Consider the following 21,183-nt stretch of genomic DNA (forward strand, 5'->3'; position numbering starts at 1 on the left):
TATAGAACTGGTTTTCCTCAAAATTTTTCACTGTAGTTAAAACAAACAACCAAATCCTCCCTTTTAAAATATGTAAAGTATGATTATACAGTTTACAGCATTTTTAACAAACATACAATAGTTATATACTATGAGTAAAACTTGTCAAATGAATTCACTTAAGGTCTGAATACTTATAAGAGGTTCAATAAAGTTAGTAAAGCAAATGTATGTCCAGAAGGACAAGGTATGTCCATGACCTTAGTATGAATCTAAGTGACTGTTGACACTTTTTAATTTATATTTCATTTTTAGAAACAGTCAAAAGTCATTCCAGAGCCTGATTAATGAACTTTGTAATGAGAATGGTGTTCTCTAATAGTGGGATGTCCCCTAGCCTCATATGAATAATGATGATGCATTTTTTTGTGTGTGGGTAGTTGACATTTTATTGATTGGTTAGAAAACATAAATTTGTCCAAAGGCACACTGAAATTTGGTGGCAGAAGTAGAATGCACATTTCAAGTGCCCATCTCCTATTTAGTTTCTAGTAATTTAAAAATGATAATGAAGTGAGTTACTATTTAAATTCTGGCAAGGACACTGTTCATTAAATTCATGTCTCAAAATTTTAGATTATTTCAATCTGTATATGTCAAAACCTTTAGGTGATTTCTTTTTTCTTTCTGGGTCAACATATTGTGGCGAGAATATAAGTTTCTTTATGATAAATTCAGGACCAATCTTATTTTCTTCCAACTTTAGAATATAAACTTTAGGTCAGAAAAATATTTAGAGCACAAAAGAGAAATCACTGAGAGCTGCTGGACATTAAAGTGTTGTCCTAGTACCTCACTTTAATCAAATTCTTTGCACATTTCCTACTCAACCCTGTTCTACATAGAGTTGAGCTCATTTCTTTGTAACTAAATAAAATGAAAATCAACCTCTTTTTAAAAAGATAGTTTTGCCCTGGCTGGTGTGGCTCAGTGGATTGAGTACCAACTGGCTTGTGAATCAAAGGATCACTGGTTCAATTCCCAGCCAGGGCACAAGCCTGGGTTGCGGGTTTAGGTCCCCAGTGGGGGGCACATGAGAGGCAACCACACACTGATGTTTCCCTTCTCTTTCTCCCTCCCTTCCCCTCTCTCTCAAAATATAAGTAAATAAAAAAATCTTTAAAAAATAAAAATAAACCAAGAGATGGTATTGACCTAATGAGAAAAATGTAAATAACAATTTTGACAAAAAATATTTTATGATCTGAAGTCATCATTGGTGGGTAAAAAATGTACAAATGCATAAATATATAAAGAAAACAAAATATAGGTACATTTTTCATACTCATTGTGAAATTGTAGCCACTTAATTGACCTTCATTACGTTGGTAACAGGGACATGCCTGCCATCTTTAGAAAGCTTAAACAAACTGTATTCATTATAAAGTCATTATTAAGATTGACTTAATTGGGTTGTCTCAGTAGCAGAAAACAGGTTTGTTCAAGCCTTTTGAACACACATTATAAACTATTTAATGTGCATGTTGCTATACTCTTCCATTCCTCAAACTTCATGTAGTATATGTAGTCTTTAAAGTTAAGTTGTGTAAAAGGTCTATTCATGAAGATTTCATTGTAGAAGAGTTATTCATTCCAGATATCACTTCAGATTGAATGTTTTGCAATTACCAGGCATGACTTGTACTTCTTTCCATGACAACCTCTCTTCTTCCCATACTGGACTTTTATGTCAAATTAATGTAAAGATTACATTTTAAGCATTTATTATGATCCAGGCAACCTTATGAAATTATTATATTATTATTTGCCAATTTGCAGATGGAGTACAGAAAAGTTAAATAACTTGCCTATCATCACACAACTAATAAGTGGCAGAGTCCACTTATTAGCAGATACAGTTCCAAATCCTACATTCTGATTCCACAGAACTTTGTGTCTCAAGCCTTGTATTGATATTTCCTTACAATTATACATAAGCAATCATAAGTGTTTTTATAGGAAGAATAAATGTAAGGTTCGTGGCTTTACCTACCCAGATTTTAGGGCTATATATTTTTCTCATAGAAAACAAATAAACAAAAACCTTTTATCTATGTAAGCTTCAACAAAACATTTTTATATTCTTTATTTTTTAAATTTTTATTGTATTTTTTCTAATACCATTTAGTATCTTTATACTCCCCCTGCCCTGCAATCACCACACTGTTGCTCATGTCCGTGAGTTCATTTGCTTTTTTGTTCAACCCCTCCACCCACTCACCCCACACCCTTTAGCTGTCAGCCTGCTCTCTATGAGCCTGTCACTATTTTGCTTGTTAGTTCAGTTTGTTCATTAGATTCCACTTATGTGTGAAGTCATATTGTATTTGTCTTTCTGTGACTGACTTACACTTAGCACTTAGCAGGATGTTCTCCAGGTCCATCCATACTGTTGTAAAAGCTAAAATTTTCCTTTTTTTTGCAGCCAAGTAGTATTCCATTGTGTAAATGCCCCATAGTTGTTTTATACACTCATCTACTGGTGGACACTTAGGCGACTTCCATATCTTGGTGATTGTAAATAATTCTGCAATGAACATAGGGATGTTTATGTTCTTAAGAATTAGTGTTTTGGATTCCTTTGGATATATTCCCAGAAAGGGATCACTGGGTCAAAAGGCAGGTCCATTTTTAATTTTTTGAGGTATCTCCATACTGCCTCCCACAGTGGCTGCACCAACTTGCATTCCCACCAACAGTGCAAAAGGGTTACCCTTTCTCCACATCCTCACCAGCACTTGTTGTTTGTTGATTTATTGATGATAGCCATTCTGAAAGGTGCGAGATGGTATCTCATTGTGGTTTTAATTTGCATTTCTCTAATGATTAGTGATGTTGAGCATACTTTCATATGTCTAATGGCCATGTGCATACCCTATTTGGAGAAGTGTCTATTCAGGTCCTTTGCCTATTTTTTAATTGGGTTGTTTGCTTTTTTGGTGTTGAGTTTTGTAAGTTCTTTATCAATTTTGGATATTAACCCCTTATCAGATGTATCAGCAAACATGTTCTCCCATTCTGTGGGTTGTCTTTTACTTTACTGATGTTTTCCTTTGCTGTGCAAAAACTTGTAGTTTGACATAATCCACTTGTTTCTTTTTGTCTTTTGTTTCCCTTGCCTGGGGAGATATCCAAAAAACATTGCTACAGCAATGTATGAGATTTTGTTGCCTGTGTTTTCTTTTAAGATTTTTATGATTTTTGGGTCTTACATTTAAGTCTTTAATCCATTTTGAATTTATTCTTGTGTGAGGTGTGAGAAGGTGGTCCAGGGCCGTATTTTACGTCTGATGTGTCTATGGTATACTCGGAAATTTAGGGGGCTATAATAGAAGGTTTCTCTGAAGACTCTCTCTAGGGAAGATGCAGTTGTTGCAAATATACCTAAAATTCAAAACTATGAAGAAATATTGCCCTTTATACATTTTCAGTTGCAAAACTAAGATAAATTAGTAAGAGATGCCTTTGATTCATTGCTGTCAATTCAAAGACATGGCATTTTAGCTAAAGCTGTCTCCTATAGAAAGGTTCCTATTTAGAAACTTCTCAGAGTTGATCATAGTTGTTTCTTTTTCTTGTTATTTTTCTCCTTTTGCATCTTTAATTTAAATTAAAAGTAATAAAGGCCAGAACATAAATATTACATTATCCTCAAAAATTTTTTTCCCTGGGATGAAGTTAAAATTAATAAATGTAAGATTACTGACTACTGTTAAATTGACTGTTCCTTAAAGACCAGGCATAATTCCTGTCCATGTGGGATTTTCAGAGCATTTCCAATGCATTCAGAAGATCATCTAATCCCAGAAAGTATACTTCCTGCATTTAAGAGACTGGAGTTTTCTATTTGGCTTTAGAAAATAACTAAACTTTTGTTTGTTTGTTTTCTATCGGGCACCAACCTTTTTGGCTTATCCTGTTGGCATTACCCCAACAGAGAACTTCCTGGAAAGCAGATCATTTTGTTGTGATCCGGAAATGCTTTTGTCTGGCTTCTAGGTCATGTTTTAAACTCCCATTCATTAGACTCATAAGAGACTCTTTTTTTAATGATGCAAAGTACACAAGTTCCAAGTAGGACAATTTTACATAAAAGTCCAGTGAAATTGATATTTGGCCAGAACTCAGAATAGCTGGGAAAAATATCAAGAAAAACAACTTTTATCAAAAGGCAAATTAGTTTTTGAAGCTGGTGTTAATTATCAGCCAAGGTGTTTCATTATGAAGCTGAATTTTTAACAGTTGTTACTTGGTTACTATGAAAACACCAACCAGAAGAAAACACTGCAGTGTAGCGTCCATTTCTCCAATCTCTCCCAGTCCCTCTACCAACTTGTCAATAATGTGAATCCTGTTTTAAAACCCTATGTGCTGCCTAGAAATTGCTTGTGTTGGCTGGTTATTCAACTTTATTTCTGGATAAGATGGGTATTTCATAAACAAAGGGCGCAGGGATGTATGATTCCATTCAAACTTCAGATGCTGTATTTTTCTATTTTGCAATTCTCTGTGTCTGAATGAAACTTTAAGAAGGTCTTCTTTGGAGAACTGTTTTTCCTTTGTAACCTAGCACATAAAGCTAACCACAGGAAATATAACTACAGAGATGATTCTTTTGGATGAAGCAATGTGAAATGTGGTGCTTTATCTCTATGTGTGAGTGTACCTACTGCTGATTTTTTTAAGGAAAAACACCTGAGGGCCATAAGTAGCAAGTTCCAACTGTTTATTCCCCTCCACAACAGTAAACAGTGTGAAGGTTTCTCTCCACACATAACATATCCAAAGCTCCTGGGAGTATGTATGCTTTGATATTTTCCCCATTCTGACATTTTACTAGCTGGCTAAGAGAAAAAAAAATGGTTTGCTGAGTGAGGCCTCAACCTACAGGCAACAAATTCCTGTGTTGTCCTATCTATAGGCATCCTTTTAATTTTTGTTGTGTTCAGCATCTAGTTTGATGGTGATGTATAGAAAAAAATTATTTTCTGTGGATGATGTGATAGAAGTATTGGTTTAAATTACTTGCCAACAGTTCACCAGCCAAATAATTTAAAGCTCTGATTATAGTCTTAATGAAAAGCCTTTGCTGTTGATTCTAAGAAACAAGCATGGCTATATTTTTTGTCCTTCAAAACAAAAGCAGGTTTTCCTCTTGCCTTGCAAAGCCTCAGCTCGGGTTTTACAGAACAAAATAATGAATGCTTCTGCTGCGGCATGTCACCGGGGAGGCTGGGACAATACTGAGCTCATGCACACTGCTGATCCTTGCTTGCTCGGCAACATGTACTCTTGGATGTCTGACAGCCTGGTGGGTTCACTGGAGACCTCTGTCATTCTGTTCGTCCTCTCTAGGCAATGGTCGAGACAGTTAACAACCTCCTTCAGCCACAAGCCTTGAATGCGTGGAGGGACCTGACTACAAGTGATCAACTCCGGGCAGCCACCATGTTGCTGGACACTGTGGAGGAGAGTGCTTTTGTGCTGGCCGATAACCTTTTGAAGACCGACATTGTCAGGGAGAACACTGACAATATTCGTAAGTGGCCTTCGCTATACAGAAGAGCCAAAGACCTTTGTATAGTGGGAGAGGGAAAAGGAAGAAGTGTCTATGGTGGCCTAGATATTATGAATGATATTCTATTCTTTTGCTGTAATTAAGAGAATATCACCTGTCATTGGTTTAAAAAAGTCCTCATAATCATCTATGTTATCCTCCTTAGGACATTCCAATATTGGATATATTAGCCTGAGATCACTTACAGTGATGTCTATTTAATTTTATTTTAGTATTTAATGTATATCTGTTTATATTCATAAGTCCCATAATACAGGGCTTATGATTCACTTCAGTTATTATAGGAGTGCCTCTCAATTACATACTGTAAAGCAATCAGTCATTTAAGTTAGGCACTAAAACAATTTTTGATAATTGTGTTATTGGCTCATAAAGAGTATAAATCTATTTTATTGTATATAAGGATGTAGTTGACAGCTTTATTTCAAAAGATTTGATAAAGCTGTTTCCAACTTATTAGATTTAACAATAGATCAATATTGATATAACATTGCGGCTCTAGATTATAAAAGTATTTTTATCTAATGCATAAAGATATTATTTTGAAAACAAACTTTAAGCCAATGACAAAGTATAAGGATATGAGTTTGAATTTTAAATTTCAACTCCTGACACATTTGAATTCTTATTTGCCTGATTTTCGTAGCTTATATTTGCTTTATTTTGAAAAAAAAACTTATGATTGTAAAAGAATACTTTATAAATAACAGATCGAACTACTGTTAAGAATAACAAATAGAACATTATTTCCAGTATTTTGATTTCAGAGCTATTCCAGTGATTTAGGAAATTACCTTAGCTTTGCAATTATTTCTCAATAAGCGCTGATATCCCTTTGCCGTTAACAGAGTTGGAAGTTGCAAGGCTGAGCACAGAAGGGAACTTAGAAGACTTAAAATTTCCGGAAACCATGGCTCATGGGAGCACTATCCAGCTTTCTGCAAATACTTTAAAGCAAAATGGCCGAAATGGTAGGTTAGAGTACAGCTTGTTAGAATTAAACTTGTCAATGCATTGCATAGCTCCTTGAATTGGAATTGTAAATGTGTTGTTCAAAATCTGATGTCCAAGTCCTCTGCTGTATGTCTCCTGTCGCGTCACTGTTCTCATTCTCCTGCTATTCCTCCTCTTTCTGTCTCCTGCACAAACAATATAGCAATAATATTTGTTTTATAGCATTTTCAGATTTGGAAATTGTTTCAGTTGCACTAAAATGTCACAAAGTGGAATATGAGAAAAATTAGAAAATTAGAAAATTCAGATGATCTTATTTTTTTCCCTTAAAAGGAGTAACTCTTACTCAAGTTGTCAGATTTGGTAACTCTTAGTTATAGTTTTAAAGTTACATGTTTTTTTCCCTTATTCAGTTATTTTTGTGAAATGGGTGTTTCTATGTTTTTCTTTCACAAATTATACACAAAATTTAATATGAAGAGATGCTCCTGTGGAATGTAAGTCTTAGGTCAGTTTAGGACAGGGTTTAATTCACTGAAGGCAATTGAAATTAAATAAATAATCCCATAGAGAAAGTATATCTCCAGCTTCATTAATATTAATTTGAAAAAGTCTATTTTTGCCAAGGAAGTAAGATCCTTTAACTTGTTGGTGATTGGAAGATGACCTCAAGTCACAACAACGAACTCAAAGCTGATGTTTCATATTGCAGGGTGAATAGTTTTTTGGTTTTTTTTTTAATAACCATTTAAATAATATCAAGAAAAATAAATTAGCTTGTTGTCACCAAGAAAATTACTTTGTAAGTGTTAGAAATCTTAGAAGACAAAAGTTATAAATCCTTATTTTGTTGCTAATTTGAAAATGTGAATTTTGAAGCAGCAATAAGATTTTATGTAGAACAAAATTAGATTCCTATATTAGCTTCCTAACTGGTTTCCCCCCTTTGACCCTTGCCTTCAGAAAGCATATCCTGTTGACAAATTTCTTCCTGAAACAGTAATCTTTCCAGTTTGTTTACAGTTATATTTAAAATGAAATCAAATAACTTAACTAGCCACATGTTGCCTGGGCCACTTCCTTCCTGCCTCATGTCCCCCACATCACACCTGTTATTAGCATTCGGTCTGTGATCCAAACAGTTTAGTCTCAGTCCTTTATTTTCATTGAGATATGATTGACATATAACATTATACTAATCTCAGGCAGACAATATAATACTCTATTCGTATATATTGCAAAATGAACAGCGTAATAAGTCTGGTCAACATTTATCACCAGATAATTACTATTTGTTTGTTTGTTTTTTTAATTTTTAAGATGTATTCTTCTAACTTTTAAAATATGCAAAACAGTATTACTAACCACAGTCACCATACTGTACTTTTGCTCATCTTCACCTATTTTTTTTCTATTTTTTTCCCACTCCCCACCTCTGGGAACCACCAGTCAGTTATATGAGTTGTTTTTTTCCCAAAGATTTTGCATATTGAGGTCTGTCTGGAAAAAGTCCAGCCATTGTTAATGTAATGAGAATGGTTTGTGCAACATTGATGTAACCTGGCAGCAGAGGAGAGCAGACTAGAATGCACATGTGTGAAAATGATGACTTCACTGTACTAGTCAGTGGGGATGGTAGATGCTGTTGAGTGAACATGTGTACTGTGTGGCCATCACATTCAAAATGACTAAACAAGTACAGCAGCAAATCTGCATCAAATCTTGTGTTAAGCTTGAACATTCCTCCATGGAAAATGTTCAGATGACTCAGAAGGCTTTTGGGACAGTGCAATGAGTGCAGCACAAATAAAAGTGTGAAATGAGTGCAGCACAAATAAAAGTGTGGCACAAATGCTTCAAAGATGGTCAAGGATCTGTTGAAAGTGATCCATATTCTGGAAGGCCTGCAACAAGCAGAACACCTGAGAGTGTTGAATGTGCATGGCTGCAGTCAACAAAGATAGGTGACTGCCAGTGTGAGAACTAGAAGCTGATCTGGGAACTACAAAAACTATTGTGTCTGAGATTTTGACACAGGATATTGGCATGAAAGATGTAGTGGCAAAATCATTCCTTGGTTTCTGCTTCCAGAGCAGAAAGAACATGGTGCAGCGGTTGCTAATGACACTGGGAGAACTGTGTGAGGTCCCAAGGTGCCTGCTTTGAAGGAGATTGAAGTGTCATTGTTCTACATACAATGTTTCTTGTCTCTTCTTCAATAAATGTCTCTATTTTCCATAGTACATGGATGGATACTTTCTGGACAGACCTCATAAGTGAGATCATGCAGTATTTGTTTCTCTGTCTGACTTATTTCACTTAGCTAATGCCCTCAAGATTCAGCCATGTTGTCACATATTTCCTTTTTTATGGTTGTATAATATTTCATTGTATTTGTATATACCACATTTTCTTTATCTCTTCAGCCATCTAAGAACACTTAGCTTATTTCCATGACTTGGCTCTTGTATAATAATGCTTCAGGGAACACAGAAGTCTGCTCCATAGATCGTTTCAAGTTAGTGTTTTTACTACAGATAAATACCCAGAAGTGATATTGCTGGATCATATGGTAGTTCTATTTTTAATTTTTGGAGGGACCCTTCATACTGCTTTCCTTAGTGGCTGCCAATTTACATGACCACGAGCGCTACACAAGGGTTCCCTACTCTTGTTTTGAACTTGTTCCTTGAACACACCAAGGGTGTTCCTGTATTAGCTTTTGTACTTTTTTTTTCCCTTCCTGGGATGCAATTTTTGCAATTTTTATATAGAAGCTACTTATTATTCACTACTCAGGATAACTGTTACCTTTTGGGGAAGGTTTTCCCTATCTCCCTAAAGATAGATACTTCTCTCATCACTATTATATGCCAGTTCTCCATAGCACTTATTCACTTGCCATTATATAAAATTATTGTTGTTGTTATTATTACCTACTTGCTGTCTGACTCTCTCTCTAGGTAGTAAGCTCCATGACAGCAGGGAACTTTTTTAATTCATTCACTGATAGTACACTTGTGCTTAGTATATGGATCCACTCACTAAAAATTTATCAAATAAGTATGTGAACTTTCAGAGACAAAACTAATGAAGATTAAAATATATGTCTATATTAATCATATCATGATTTGTGTTCATTTATATTATTTATCAAGTTAATGTGGTGTGTGTGTGTATGTGTGTGTGAGAGAGAGAGAAACATTAATTTTGGAGTAGATAATTTGTAAGTAATATATATATATGACTAAAGGCACCAGTAAAACAAGGTCAGATGGCAATGTTACTGGGGAGAGACCCAAATCAGGACCCCCTGCCCTGAGCTTGTTTCTAGGCTCTTATCTCTCTTGCAAAAGACAGATTCAAGCAAGAGACAACTCATATAGTGGAAACGAGATAGCAAGTTTATTTATGAAACACACACAGGCACGAAGTGGGAAGTGAGAACCTAGCTGGTCTAAATGCCCATGTATAGGGGAAATAAAGTTGTTAGCAAGTTTGTTAGTAAGTTTGTTCTATACATTTGAGCTGAGGCTGCAAGTGGGCACTCAGCTAATCTGAGTACACTGATTATTGGGGTTCAGGGGTTATATACCTTAGTTAGTTTCTAGGTTTCTCCCTCTTTCTCCCCCTTCTAAATCTTGGGAATAATATAGAGCTACAGAGGCTTTCTTTCTCAGTTAGTAAAGGCTCTTTGTCTTAGTTAGTGAAATCGTTACAGAGGCTCCCTCTCCCAGCAGAGTCTCAAAGACTCCCTTCCTCATGTGCTATCCTTGTTTGTGATGTTTGGAATACTTGGCAATCTTACTGGACCAGGCTCAGGACTGCTGAGTTAATTGGTGAGACATGACATCCTCATGTTTCCAGACTCCTGTTTTAAGTTCTTTGTTAGATTGCAATGGTGGGGGCCCTGTTTTATTTTTCCTTCTGGCCGCGCATTTCTGGCTGCCACCTACAGTAGCAGTAACATGACACCATCTTGCAAGCGGAAATTGGTATGAATATCAGCCAATTATAAATCAATGAAATAAAAGTTGTTATAGTCAATAAGAAAAATACATAGATGTTCTTATACTTAGCCTTCTAAAAATCAGCATTTTTATATTAAATCTAGAAGGAAGGAACTAAAATTCAATTCTGTGTTGTAAGAATCCAGAAAGTATTTGGTGAATTAACTATTGTTTGCTCTGTACTGTGTTAACAGTTGTGGATTGAAAGCTAAAGAAAGTCCCTTTCCTTTATGTAGCTCTTCATAATAGATATATCATAGGATAACTGAGAGGGCTGGAGAGCCAGGCCCCCAAAACATATAAAAACAAGAAGGCTGCTAGCAGCAGCTTATACCATTGCGCAGAATCATCGCTGTCATTGCTGCCACAAGTAAAGGCTGCTGTTGCTCTGCCTCCTTTGCCCGTATCACTAAATCGTCATCCAAAGTCCAAGGCTAGTGCATCTGATTGGATGTGTCTAGCTGAGGAGCCCAGAGCAACCCTTTGCATGGCAGGCTGGGAAGCAAATGTATGCCAACTTTGTGCCTATACATCCCTTAGAGGAAGGAATTTCCCAAATATGGGAGGGAGCACAGGTTAGATTTTGGGCAGTCTTCTAACTTCCTCAGAAAAAATATTAAAATCTATTTGTCATGCTAAGCGAAATAAGCCAGGGGGCGAAAGACAAATACCATATGATCTCACCTATAAGCGGAACCTAACCAACAATGCAAAGAAGCAAGGAAAATATGACCAGCAACACTGAAAGGAAAAGAAATCAACAGAGACAAGAGGGAAGGGGGGGGGCAGGGAAAGGGAAGGGAAGGGGAAAGTCAAGGAACATATAGCAAGGACTCATGGACAAAACCAAAGGGGAAGAGCTGAGGGAGGGAAGGTGGGAGGGGGCAAGGGAAAGAGTGGGGGGAAGGCAGAGACAAATGTATTTAAAAAGTAAATAAATTAATTTAAAAAAAAAATCTATTTGTCTGTATTCCCACTCGATTCTGAGATTCAAGGGACAAAAACTGTGACTTACTTATCTTAATAACCATAATAATCAGGGCAGTACTTTTCTCTTATCGGAGCAATACGAATTCGTAATGGAAGGCTTGCTTTCTTTTAAGAAAAGCAAGATGATTTTTAAAAATGTGTCAAAAGACAGTTACTTTTACAGAGGATTATCTGTAAGAGATTGTCATAAGGCAAAAAATTAGGTGGAAGTATGTATGGAGATAGTAGTGACCTTAAAAGAACATAATTGAGGTTTAAGACAGGTAAAAATTGGAATCCTTGTATTTATTTTTTATGTAATATAATGCACATACCTTAAGTATTTAGCTTGATGAATTTGACAGTTGTGCATATCCTCCATAATACTTTATAATATAAGCTATAAATCTCTTTCTTCTATTACCCAGAAAATTCCCTGGCCTCTTTCCGTTCTGCTCAGCTCCCTATGCCCACCTGAAGAAATTATTTTCTTCTTCTTACTATTTGTGTAGACAACTGTGGCCTGTTCTTAGGCTTTATATAACCAAAATCCTACAGTGTGGACCCTTTTCTGTCTGTATTGTCTAATTCAGTGTTTTTGGGATTCAATCATGATGCTCTATTTGTCAGTATGGTAGTTTTTTCTTTATTGATGAATATTATATTCCATTATACTAATATGCCATAATTTATTCTCCTATTGATTAGTTTTTTGTTGTTTCCAGTTTGGTGCTATTATGAATAAAGATGCTATAACCATTCTTACACCAGATTTTTTTTTCTTTGTGAATTTACATTTTCACTGATCTAAGAAAGGTAGATATATATTTGACTTCATAAGAAATTGCAAAACATTTTTCTATGTACTTGAACCATTTTATACTTCCCCCAGCAGTATACAAAAGTCCCGATTTTTCCACATCTTTATCAGCATTAGTGTGGACAATCTTTTTGATTTGAGAGATTCTAGTGGGTATGAAATGGTATTTCAATGTGATTTTAATTTTTACTTCTCTCATTACTAATGATGTTGATAACTTTTATATGTTTCTTAGCCTATCATCTATCCTTTTTTCTAAAGTGTGTGTTTATGTAGTTTGTCATTTTAGTGTGGTATTTATTCTTTTGCAATTGATTAGCAGAAATGATTTATGTGTTTATGAATCATATAAATATATTTTTTCCTGGTTTGTGGCTTGCCTATTCATTTTCTTAATGCTGCATTTTGATAGACATGTGTTCAATTTTGCTAAAAGTCAGTTTACCATTATTTTCTATTATGATTAATGTTCTTGGGGTCCTAACAAGTCGCCTTTGCATTCCCTAAGATCACAAAAATATTTATATTTTGTTCTGGAAGCTTTATGGTTTTGCTTTCTATATTTATGTCTTCGATCCATCTTGAATTAAGTTATGAGAATGGGGTAAGTTAAGAATTGTGGTTTTTTCTTTTAATTCTAATATGTAGTTTCAGCACCTGTTCACTTTTTTTCCCTCTAATGAATGACTTGGCACTTTGGTTAAAATGAATGTTTAGCTTTTGTTGTGAATATATAGTATACAATTTGATTACAATCTAATTAGAACTGTCTAATTTAAGTAGAATGTGCAAAGTAATCATAGTTTCTCCCCAATTTATATTTCACATTTGCATTTATTTTAGGAGAGATCAGAGTGGCCTTTGTTCTATATAACAACTTGGGTCCTTATTTGTCCACGGAGAATGCCAGCATGAAGTTGGGAACAGAAGCTATGTCCACCAATCATTCTGTTATCGTCAATTCCCCTGTTATTACAGCAGCAATTAACAAGGAATTCAGTAATAAAGTTTATTTGGCTGATCCTGTAGTGTTCACTGTTAAACATATTAAGGTAAGAAAATGGCATGTTAAGTTTAGTTGTCCACATTATCTATATTTGTTATAGCATGAACACAAAGTGTATTAATTTCTTTTATAATTTGAAATAAAGCAATTAAAAATCTATTATATGACAGTGGTATTTTTTTTTAAATGAAGGAGGAGAATGTTTCTGAATATGTAAATGCCTTATGACAAAAACATTTATAGATAGATTTATAAATGTCTCTCCATAATTAAAAAGAACTAGCAATATGTTCAGTAGAATTGGACATGGCTTCACATAGGATGTTACAAGTAAGTATATCTTTGTGTGTAGTTATACTTTTGTGTTATATTAAGATTGTATTGTAAATTGAACACAGATTTCTAAAGACCGTCCTTTTGGAAGTTCATTGTTTAAAGCAATTGACTTTTTTACTCTGTAAGATACTTTACTTTGAAGTTAATTGATATGATGCTGAGACATTGCTATTAGCATTACTTAAATATTAATTTTTGAAAAAGTAAACTCATCCTTAACCAGGGGGGAATAGGCAACAACAAATTTTCTTAGACTTGATGAGCCCTACTTAATAGGAAAATATTGGTAGACATCTTCTCAAGAATTGTAACAGAGTATGAAGCTGTTTTGATGTAAAAAAAAGTCTACCTAATTTATGTGATCATAAAGTAGTTATTGGTTTCATTGATTTTTTTCCCCTGTAGCAGTCCGAGGAAAATTTCAACCCAAACTGTTCATTTTGGAGCTATTCCAAGCGCACAATGACGGGTTATTGGTCAACTCAAGGCTGTCGGCTTCTGACAACAAATAAGACACATACTACATGCTCTTGTAACCACCTAACCAATTTTGCAGTACTGATGGCACATGTAGAAGTTAAGGTAAGATATATACCATGAAATAAAACTGCATATAATCAGGACAGTAACTGTAAATTGTCCTAACTCTTTGGGCCAGTCTTATGTCTCACTTTAGAGTTTTTCTATTTCCCATAGTATTTCTATTCAGGAACTTCCTAGTGTTCAACTCATATACTCCTAGGTGATTTGAAGTACCTTTATTTTTCCCTATTATCAACATCATTCATAAAATTAAAGTTTGCTTATAATACTTTGTTTAGTCTCTCCCCTGCTTTTATATTATCTGAATAAACATCAGACCTCATGAACAGGGCAAGAAAGGACCCCAGGACCAAAAGCCAGGATGGTAAAATTAGGAGCTGGGATCTGATATGTAGAAGACTAAGGAACTATGCGTGGGTATAAATTCTGTCAAAATGACTCTTGGGAAAGCAGCCATGAAGCACAAGGCAAAATGCATAGTAATGGAGAGAGCTTGGCAACTCTAATATAACATAATGGGTTTTGTCCATTCCGGAAGACACTACCCTAAGGAAAAATCCATATGGTAGTTTCCAAAGTCAGGAACATTGCTAACTTGGCAGCATTGGTCTTTTCCCAGCATGGCTCTGGCTATCATGGAGGGTGTGAAGAGGATTTAAATTTCAGTTATATTCAGGACATAAAAATACAAAGTGCTGATTAACTTGTGTATAGCGATTGATATATGAGTCATTAATAAGAAATTATACACTTATGAATTCTTCTCTCATCCCCCTGGTGTTGGTAAATATAGAGGAAGTATTAGTGCGTAACAAATTTATAAGAGGGAAAACTGTAGCAAAGGTTTATCTACCTGTTGTCATTGATCCAAATATTTCCATCCAAAATTTTCTTTGACACCGTTGAATTTAAAGATGGTACAAGTATCCCAGAGGGAGACCAAATGCAAGCCAAGTTACGCCTTAAGAGTAAATTGCCTTAGCTGTGTCAGCACAGTTCACATTTTGGTCTTTAAAGGACTACAAACACATTTGTCAGGGCATCGAAAATTGATCTAGCTTAGCAATTTGGCTGCACTAACAAATGTTAGATTTAAACTTGGAATATATTAGTATGGCTCCGGGATTCTATTTTTCAGCTTTGAGAATAAATTCTAACTCCGAAAAAAGAGACCACATTTGAAGCAACAACAAATATCATTTTGCTCTGTTCATTGCATAACAACATCTACCCAATCTATTATACAAGAATCTTGACTGTGACCATTATTGTGTGTCAACAAGAGAAATAATAAATGGAAATCAATATTTTCCTTTAGCAGTCAGTCACACAGTATGTATGTCTTAGATTTCCTGTATCACATACTCTTACGATTGCCTAAGTCGATCCCATTTTGATTTTACAGCATGATTTTGACACTTGAACAACAGGAAGCAAGCAGACTGATCATACCTAGAAGTCCAAAGAGTTAACACACTGACCAAATCTTCATTAGACTAATGTTTAAAACAGAACACTAATTTATTCATGCACAGTGAGAAATACAGCAGCTAGTTGGAACACTTATTCACATTTGTAGTTGTCACTTTCTAACTCTGCAGGTAAATTGGTAACAGAAACAAAATTATTTTCAAGAATTTGGTTGACAATCTTGGAAAAAGAGCAAGAACAGTTAGCTGAGTAGTCTTGAGCTATTGTTATTAAGCTGTGGTTCCCTGATGTGTGGGTCTTCACTCCAGGCTCTGCCTGTGTATGGAACTGCCCTTATCTATCATCTGTGTGATCTCTGCTGTTCCTTCAGCACTTCCTTCATTCTTTATTACCATTTTCTGAATACCTGAGTTAGAGGTATTGACAAGTTGCCTGCTGCCTAGTAAGTTCTCAATAAACATAACTTCCTTCTCTAATCTGCAAGAGATATTTCTAGATTCCACATTACAGTGAAGCTTCTGGTCCTCCAGGAACTCATATTTGAAGGGAAGGCAAAGGCCAAAGTGAAAGTGCATTTATAACTCTGATAAGTATTATTATTGAGGTTAACACTGTGATGTAGGAACACAGAAGAGGATCATCTAACAAAGGCGGGACTTCGCTAAGAGCTTTTCAAAAAGTACCCAGCTCTGAAGGGTGGGTTGGATGTATTTAGTCAGGTAACTTGTGGATAATTTGTGTTTACCACATTCTTGTAACTTTTCTTCACTTTGCCTTGGGTTCATCATTCTCTCTTCTTTCCCTCGTCAGGAACTCATCCTTCTTGGCTTCTTTTGCTGGCTCCTCTTCATCTCCATGACCTCTTGTAATTGCTCTGGTCCAGAGTGTTATTCTAGATGTAGTCTAGGCCCTATAAGTTCTTTCTCCGTAGGTGATCTCACGTAGTCATATGGCTCTAAACAGCATCTCAGATTCCAGGTGTCTGTCTCCATTTCTTAACTACAGACTCAGAGATTCAACTGCTGACTTTACATGTCTACCTAGACTTCTAGCAAGTCCACAATTCTAGAACTACACTGTTGTTATTCTCTCATCTGAGTTCTTTTCATCTTAGTAATGTCCGTCTCGATGACCTGCCCCAAAACTAAATCTTTGATTGGTTTGTTTTGTATTTTTCCATCCATCCTCTCACCCATCCCTGTAAGTGTTTCCTGCCAGGTTCAGCATCTGACAACTTCTCAGCACCTTCATCACTACCACCTAGATTCAGGCCACTATCATCTCTCCTCTGATTTGTAGCCACAGCCCCTTAATTGATCTCCCTTCATTCCTCTTTGTCCCCTTAAGTTTATTCTCAGCATAATGCCCAAAAAGATACTCTTAAAATGTGAGTCAGACTGTATCACTCCTCTGATTCATTCTCAAAAAGCAGTTCTGTAACCCCTTTATAATGCAAATTAGGTAGTTCATACTTTGATCCAATCTGAAGGACTCCTTATCTCAATAAGAGCAAAATTCCAAACCCTGGCTGCATTACCGTCTCTTGACCTCCTTTCCTACTCCTCTTCCCCTTGCTCACTTGGCTTCAAACAAACCCGTCTCATTGACTTTCCACAAAAACATTGCAGTTAAGAGTCATCTCGGTCAAGTCTTTGCTCCTGTGTCACCTTCTCAAAGATGCTTTCCTTTCCCATTCTTTTTAAAATTTCATATTACCACATCCCCACAAAATATTGTGGGGAGTAAAGCTAACCATGCCCCAGCCTCAGTGAACGTATAGTTTATCAAGGCAGAAAAGGGTTGACACTGATTTTTGAATGTGGTGCTGAGAGAGATTTTACAGCTAGATCAGTTCAGGCAGGTATGAGAAGGAGGGTGATGCTTGTCTCCCAAGGTGGCAACACAACCTATTTAATCACTTCTCAGTTGCCTCTTCTTCTGTTGTTTAAGGAAACACATGATTGTCTTTTCTTGGAGACAGAAAAATAGTCATTACATATATTTAGGTAATGTGATTCTATACTAAACTCAGATAGTATTTATGATATTTTAAAACATTTCCATTATTGGGAATCATGTACAGGGTTTGGGTTTTTTTTTTTTTGTTTTTCAGCAGAATGGTATACACACTAAATTGAAATGAGTATCTCTTCTCTTACTAGTAATTTTTTTTGGTGAACACCATTTGTAGGAGGAGTATTTTAGTTTATAGGAGCATAAATTTCAAATTGACTAATTAACATTTCTACTATGGTTTTGTAGAACTTTAGAAATAAGTTCTTTAGAAAGGATCTAACGATTCATATCACCTCTTTCCTCTACTGAAATTATAATTCTTTGGGAGATAATAAAATAAAAAGCCTCTCTAATCTTTTCTGTCAGTTTAACTTGATGTTAATTTTTTAACCTTTAATAGGCTTCACTTCCTCTAGTTTGATGCTTATACTCCTCTCTCTCTCTTTCTTTAGCTTAGTATATCTTATTGCCCCCACCCTAACTTCATGCCTGTCCAAGAGTAGACATTGATCTTGCTATTTAAAGTTACTGTATTTCTTTCCTAATTTAGTATTAATTCAAAACAATGACAATTTGGAAAATTTTAAATTCGTACCATGGATTAAGTGTGCCAGAAATTTTATAGACAGACTTTTTCTAAGCTAGAATAAAACATGAGGTAGTTTTACAGTGCAAGGTTTTGAAGATTCACATGAAAGTACTTATTTTTCAAAAGGAAATGTCTTTATTCCTGAAAGTCCAAAAGGAAATATTACTTTAAGCTTAGGAAGTGATTTCATTAGTAAAAAATAAAATGTCTATTGTATGATGCTAAAGGTTGTACATTTCCATTCCAAAATACTTATGTTACTTTTATGTTTTGCCATTTATATGTGATGGAATTAAGGGGGAATTAGAGATTAAAAATCATAACATATATAGTACTTTAAACAGTATATTTATTTAGGGACAAAATTAGATAACTGATGATTTGATTACCCTCCAAATATGGAATTATTTCATAAAAACAAAATAGTTTCAAAAAATGTAATATTTTGCTATATTAAGTATCTTGAATAACTTTATATTAAATAACGATAGCTTTTTTTGAACCAAGAATTATTCTTGAATTTTCTCATTGAATAGTTTTATAAGGATATATGTCCTTCATAGATTTATTTAAATTTGATGTTCTTTATTTACTAGTATGAAATTTTATTGTCCACCTGCTCCGCTATACTCTAAGCTCAGTGTTAAAAACAGAGAGATGTGAGAGAATCAGCAATGAAGATCATCTGGGGAAAGATTCTTCCAGGAAAATGGAACAAAAGCAAAACCCTTAACTAGGGGTGAGCCTGATGGGTTGGAGGAATTGCATGGGGAGAAAAGTGGTATTAGAATGGAAACAGTTAGAGAGAAAGTATGTTAGCAGAAAAAGCCAGAGGGTCTAGGACAAAAGACTTTGTAGGTGATCTGAAGGACTTTGGGTGTGGGTTTTACTTCAGTGCAGAGTTCTGAGCAGAGGAACCGCATGATCTGTCATATACACATGTAATATATTTAATGTTTTACATCTACCAATTTGATATACGTCTGCTAAGAAGGAGATCTACCAATTTAATATATATTTATTTAAAAGGAAACTGAAGCCATGCCCTGACCTTAAATGAAATATTTGGTTGGCCAAAAAGTCCATATAGTTTTATCTATATAAAATAAAAGACACATTTTTCATTTTTGCCAATAACTTTATTGAGGTGGATATTTTGAGTATGCCAGTACTCTCCTGCATGGTAGAATGTTAACTGTTCTCAATTAATGTCTCTATTTGATCGCTATCAACTCAACTGGTCTCCCCGACCATGGAGCATTGTCCAGTGAGAAACCTCCAGCACGAAACTTCGCAAACCACTTTTGACACATTCGATCAGTCACAGTACCTTCCCATACACTGCACAAATCTTTTTTGTGTATTTCAGTTGCATTTTTACTTTTCTTGAAATAATAAAGCATATTATGCTGAAAATGTTGCTTATTTTCATCCATCTTCGATGTTAAAATGGCTACACAAAAATTCACCCTGAAGGAACTCATATTTCATAATTTTTTTAAATGCATGCTATGACTGCTGTCACAATGCAATCTAACAAAATTGCTTTGACTGAGGTTAAAGACACTGCTACTAGAGCCATCTTACAGAAAAAACAAACTTTTTGGCCAAGCTGGCATATACTTTCGAAAAGTGTGAATTAGATTTTACAGTGAGAAATATATATTTTGCAAGGTAGTTTATCTTTATGTGTTAGTCCCCTTGAATTTTAAGTTCTCTCAGACATTTAGCATATTTATTCTGGAGTCTTAAATACCTATGACTAAGTCTGTAACAATTTTATATATTCTCAAGTTGTTTAAATTTTTGTTCAAACTACCAAGAGTAATAGATCCCTTTTAGTTAATAAAAGAATGACAACTGCCACCTTCTTCACCTGCCCACACCCCGTCACCCATACCAGAAACTTGCAAACACATACCTTTTAATTTCTAGGGAGGGTTTTTAGAATTTTATATTACTTTTGAGTAACAGGAATAAGACAGGAATTTCAAAATATAAATGGATGTAATGGGAAAAAGATTTTTCCCACCGCCATGGCCCCTGGAAGGCCACAAGACCTCAACTCTAATGTCCTTTGTCAGATAACAAATATAAAGAGTGCTGTTGCCATATTACTTCCCCCATGCGACAAAGGAACACCAATTGCCGATTGCCTCTTTAGTTTCATTTCCAGTAAGTCGCTGTTAGCAGGGGAAATTATTAAAGGAACAAGAGGAAAGTTCTATAAATTCTCCCCTCTGCTTATCTCTGCACAGGGTAGGAAGGAAGAGAGTAAAAGTAACCTACCTGGTGAGAGAGAGAAGGATATTCTTTGCATCTGTGTTTGAGAAGAGAGATCGGCACCTAGATTATATTATGTCTTCTTGAGTGTCTAAAAGGAAGAGATATATCCAAAATTAGCTATAGAGAGCAGCTGAAACTATGGATTTGGAGAAATATAAACTATGACAAATTTTTTATTACTTTTTCCATCTCTCTTTTTACAGAGCTTTTATAGAAAATTTGAAAAGTGGAGCAATAAACATTCATCTACCCCTTTTTCTGAATTTGCATTTAATTTTTGACACATCTGACTGCCACCTTTCTGTGTATGATGGTGTGAAATATGTTGCTATATTGTTTGACTTCTTGAAAGGAAATTTCTGACCTTATAATACTTAATTCTTAAATACTTTAGCAAATGTTTTATGAACAAAGACATTCTCTTTCTACCATTAACACACAAGAAATTTAACATTAAATAAATGCTATTATAGATTATATAATCCATACAACGAGTTGCCACCTACCACAATAGCATCCTCTAAAGCCGTTGTTTTTCCATGCAGGACCAGTATCTTTTAGTTGCCAAATCTCTTTTGTCTTCTTTAATGTACAAGCCTTCCTGCA

At 35.2% G+C, this 21,183-nt stretch overlaps 1 protein-coding gene across 18 annotated transcripts in view; it reads left to right on the top strand.

The window, feature by feature from the left end:
• The window catches only part of ADGRL3 (adhesion G protein-coupled receptor L3), a 464,227-nt gene that overhangs the window by 355,093 nt on the left and 87,951 nt on the right, over nucleotides 1-21,183 (top strand). For all 18 annotated transcript variants that reach the window (XM_054566788.1, XM_054566790.1, XM_054566791.1 and 15 more), the window contains 4 exons: nucleotides 5,395-5,578; nucleotides 6,466-6,588; nucleotides 13,214-13,422; nucleotides 14,118-14,294. In XM_054566788.1, coding sequence (XP_054422763.1) covers nucleotides 5,395-5,578; nucleotides 6,466-6,588; nucleotides 13,214-13,422; nucleotides 14,118-14,294 — 693 coding nt within the window. The remainder of the gene's footprint in view (nucleotides 1-5,394; nucleotides 5,579-6,465; nucleotides 6,589-13,213; nucleotides 13,423-14,117; nucleotides 14,295-21,183) is intronic.

The sequence above is a fragment of the Pteronotus mesoamericanus genome, unplaced genomic scaffold, assembly GCF_021234165.1.
Source record: "Pteronotus mesoamericanus isolate MK-2021 breed Mesoamerican mustached bat unplaced genomic scaffold, CSHL_Meso_final contig_180, whole genome shotgun sequence".
Taxonomy (NCBI): domain Eukaryota; kingdom Metazoa; phylum Chordata; class Mammalia; order Chiroptera; family Mormoopidae; genus Pteronotus; species Pteronotus mesoamericanus.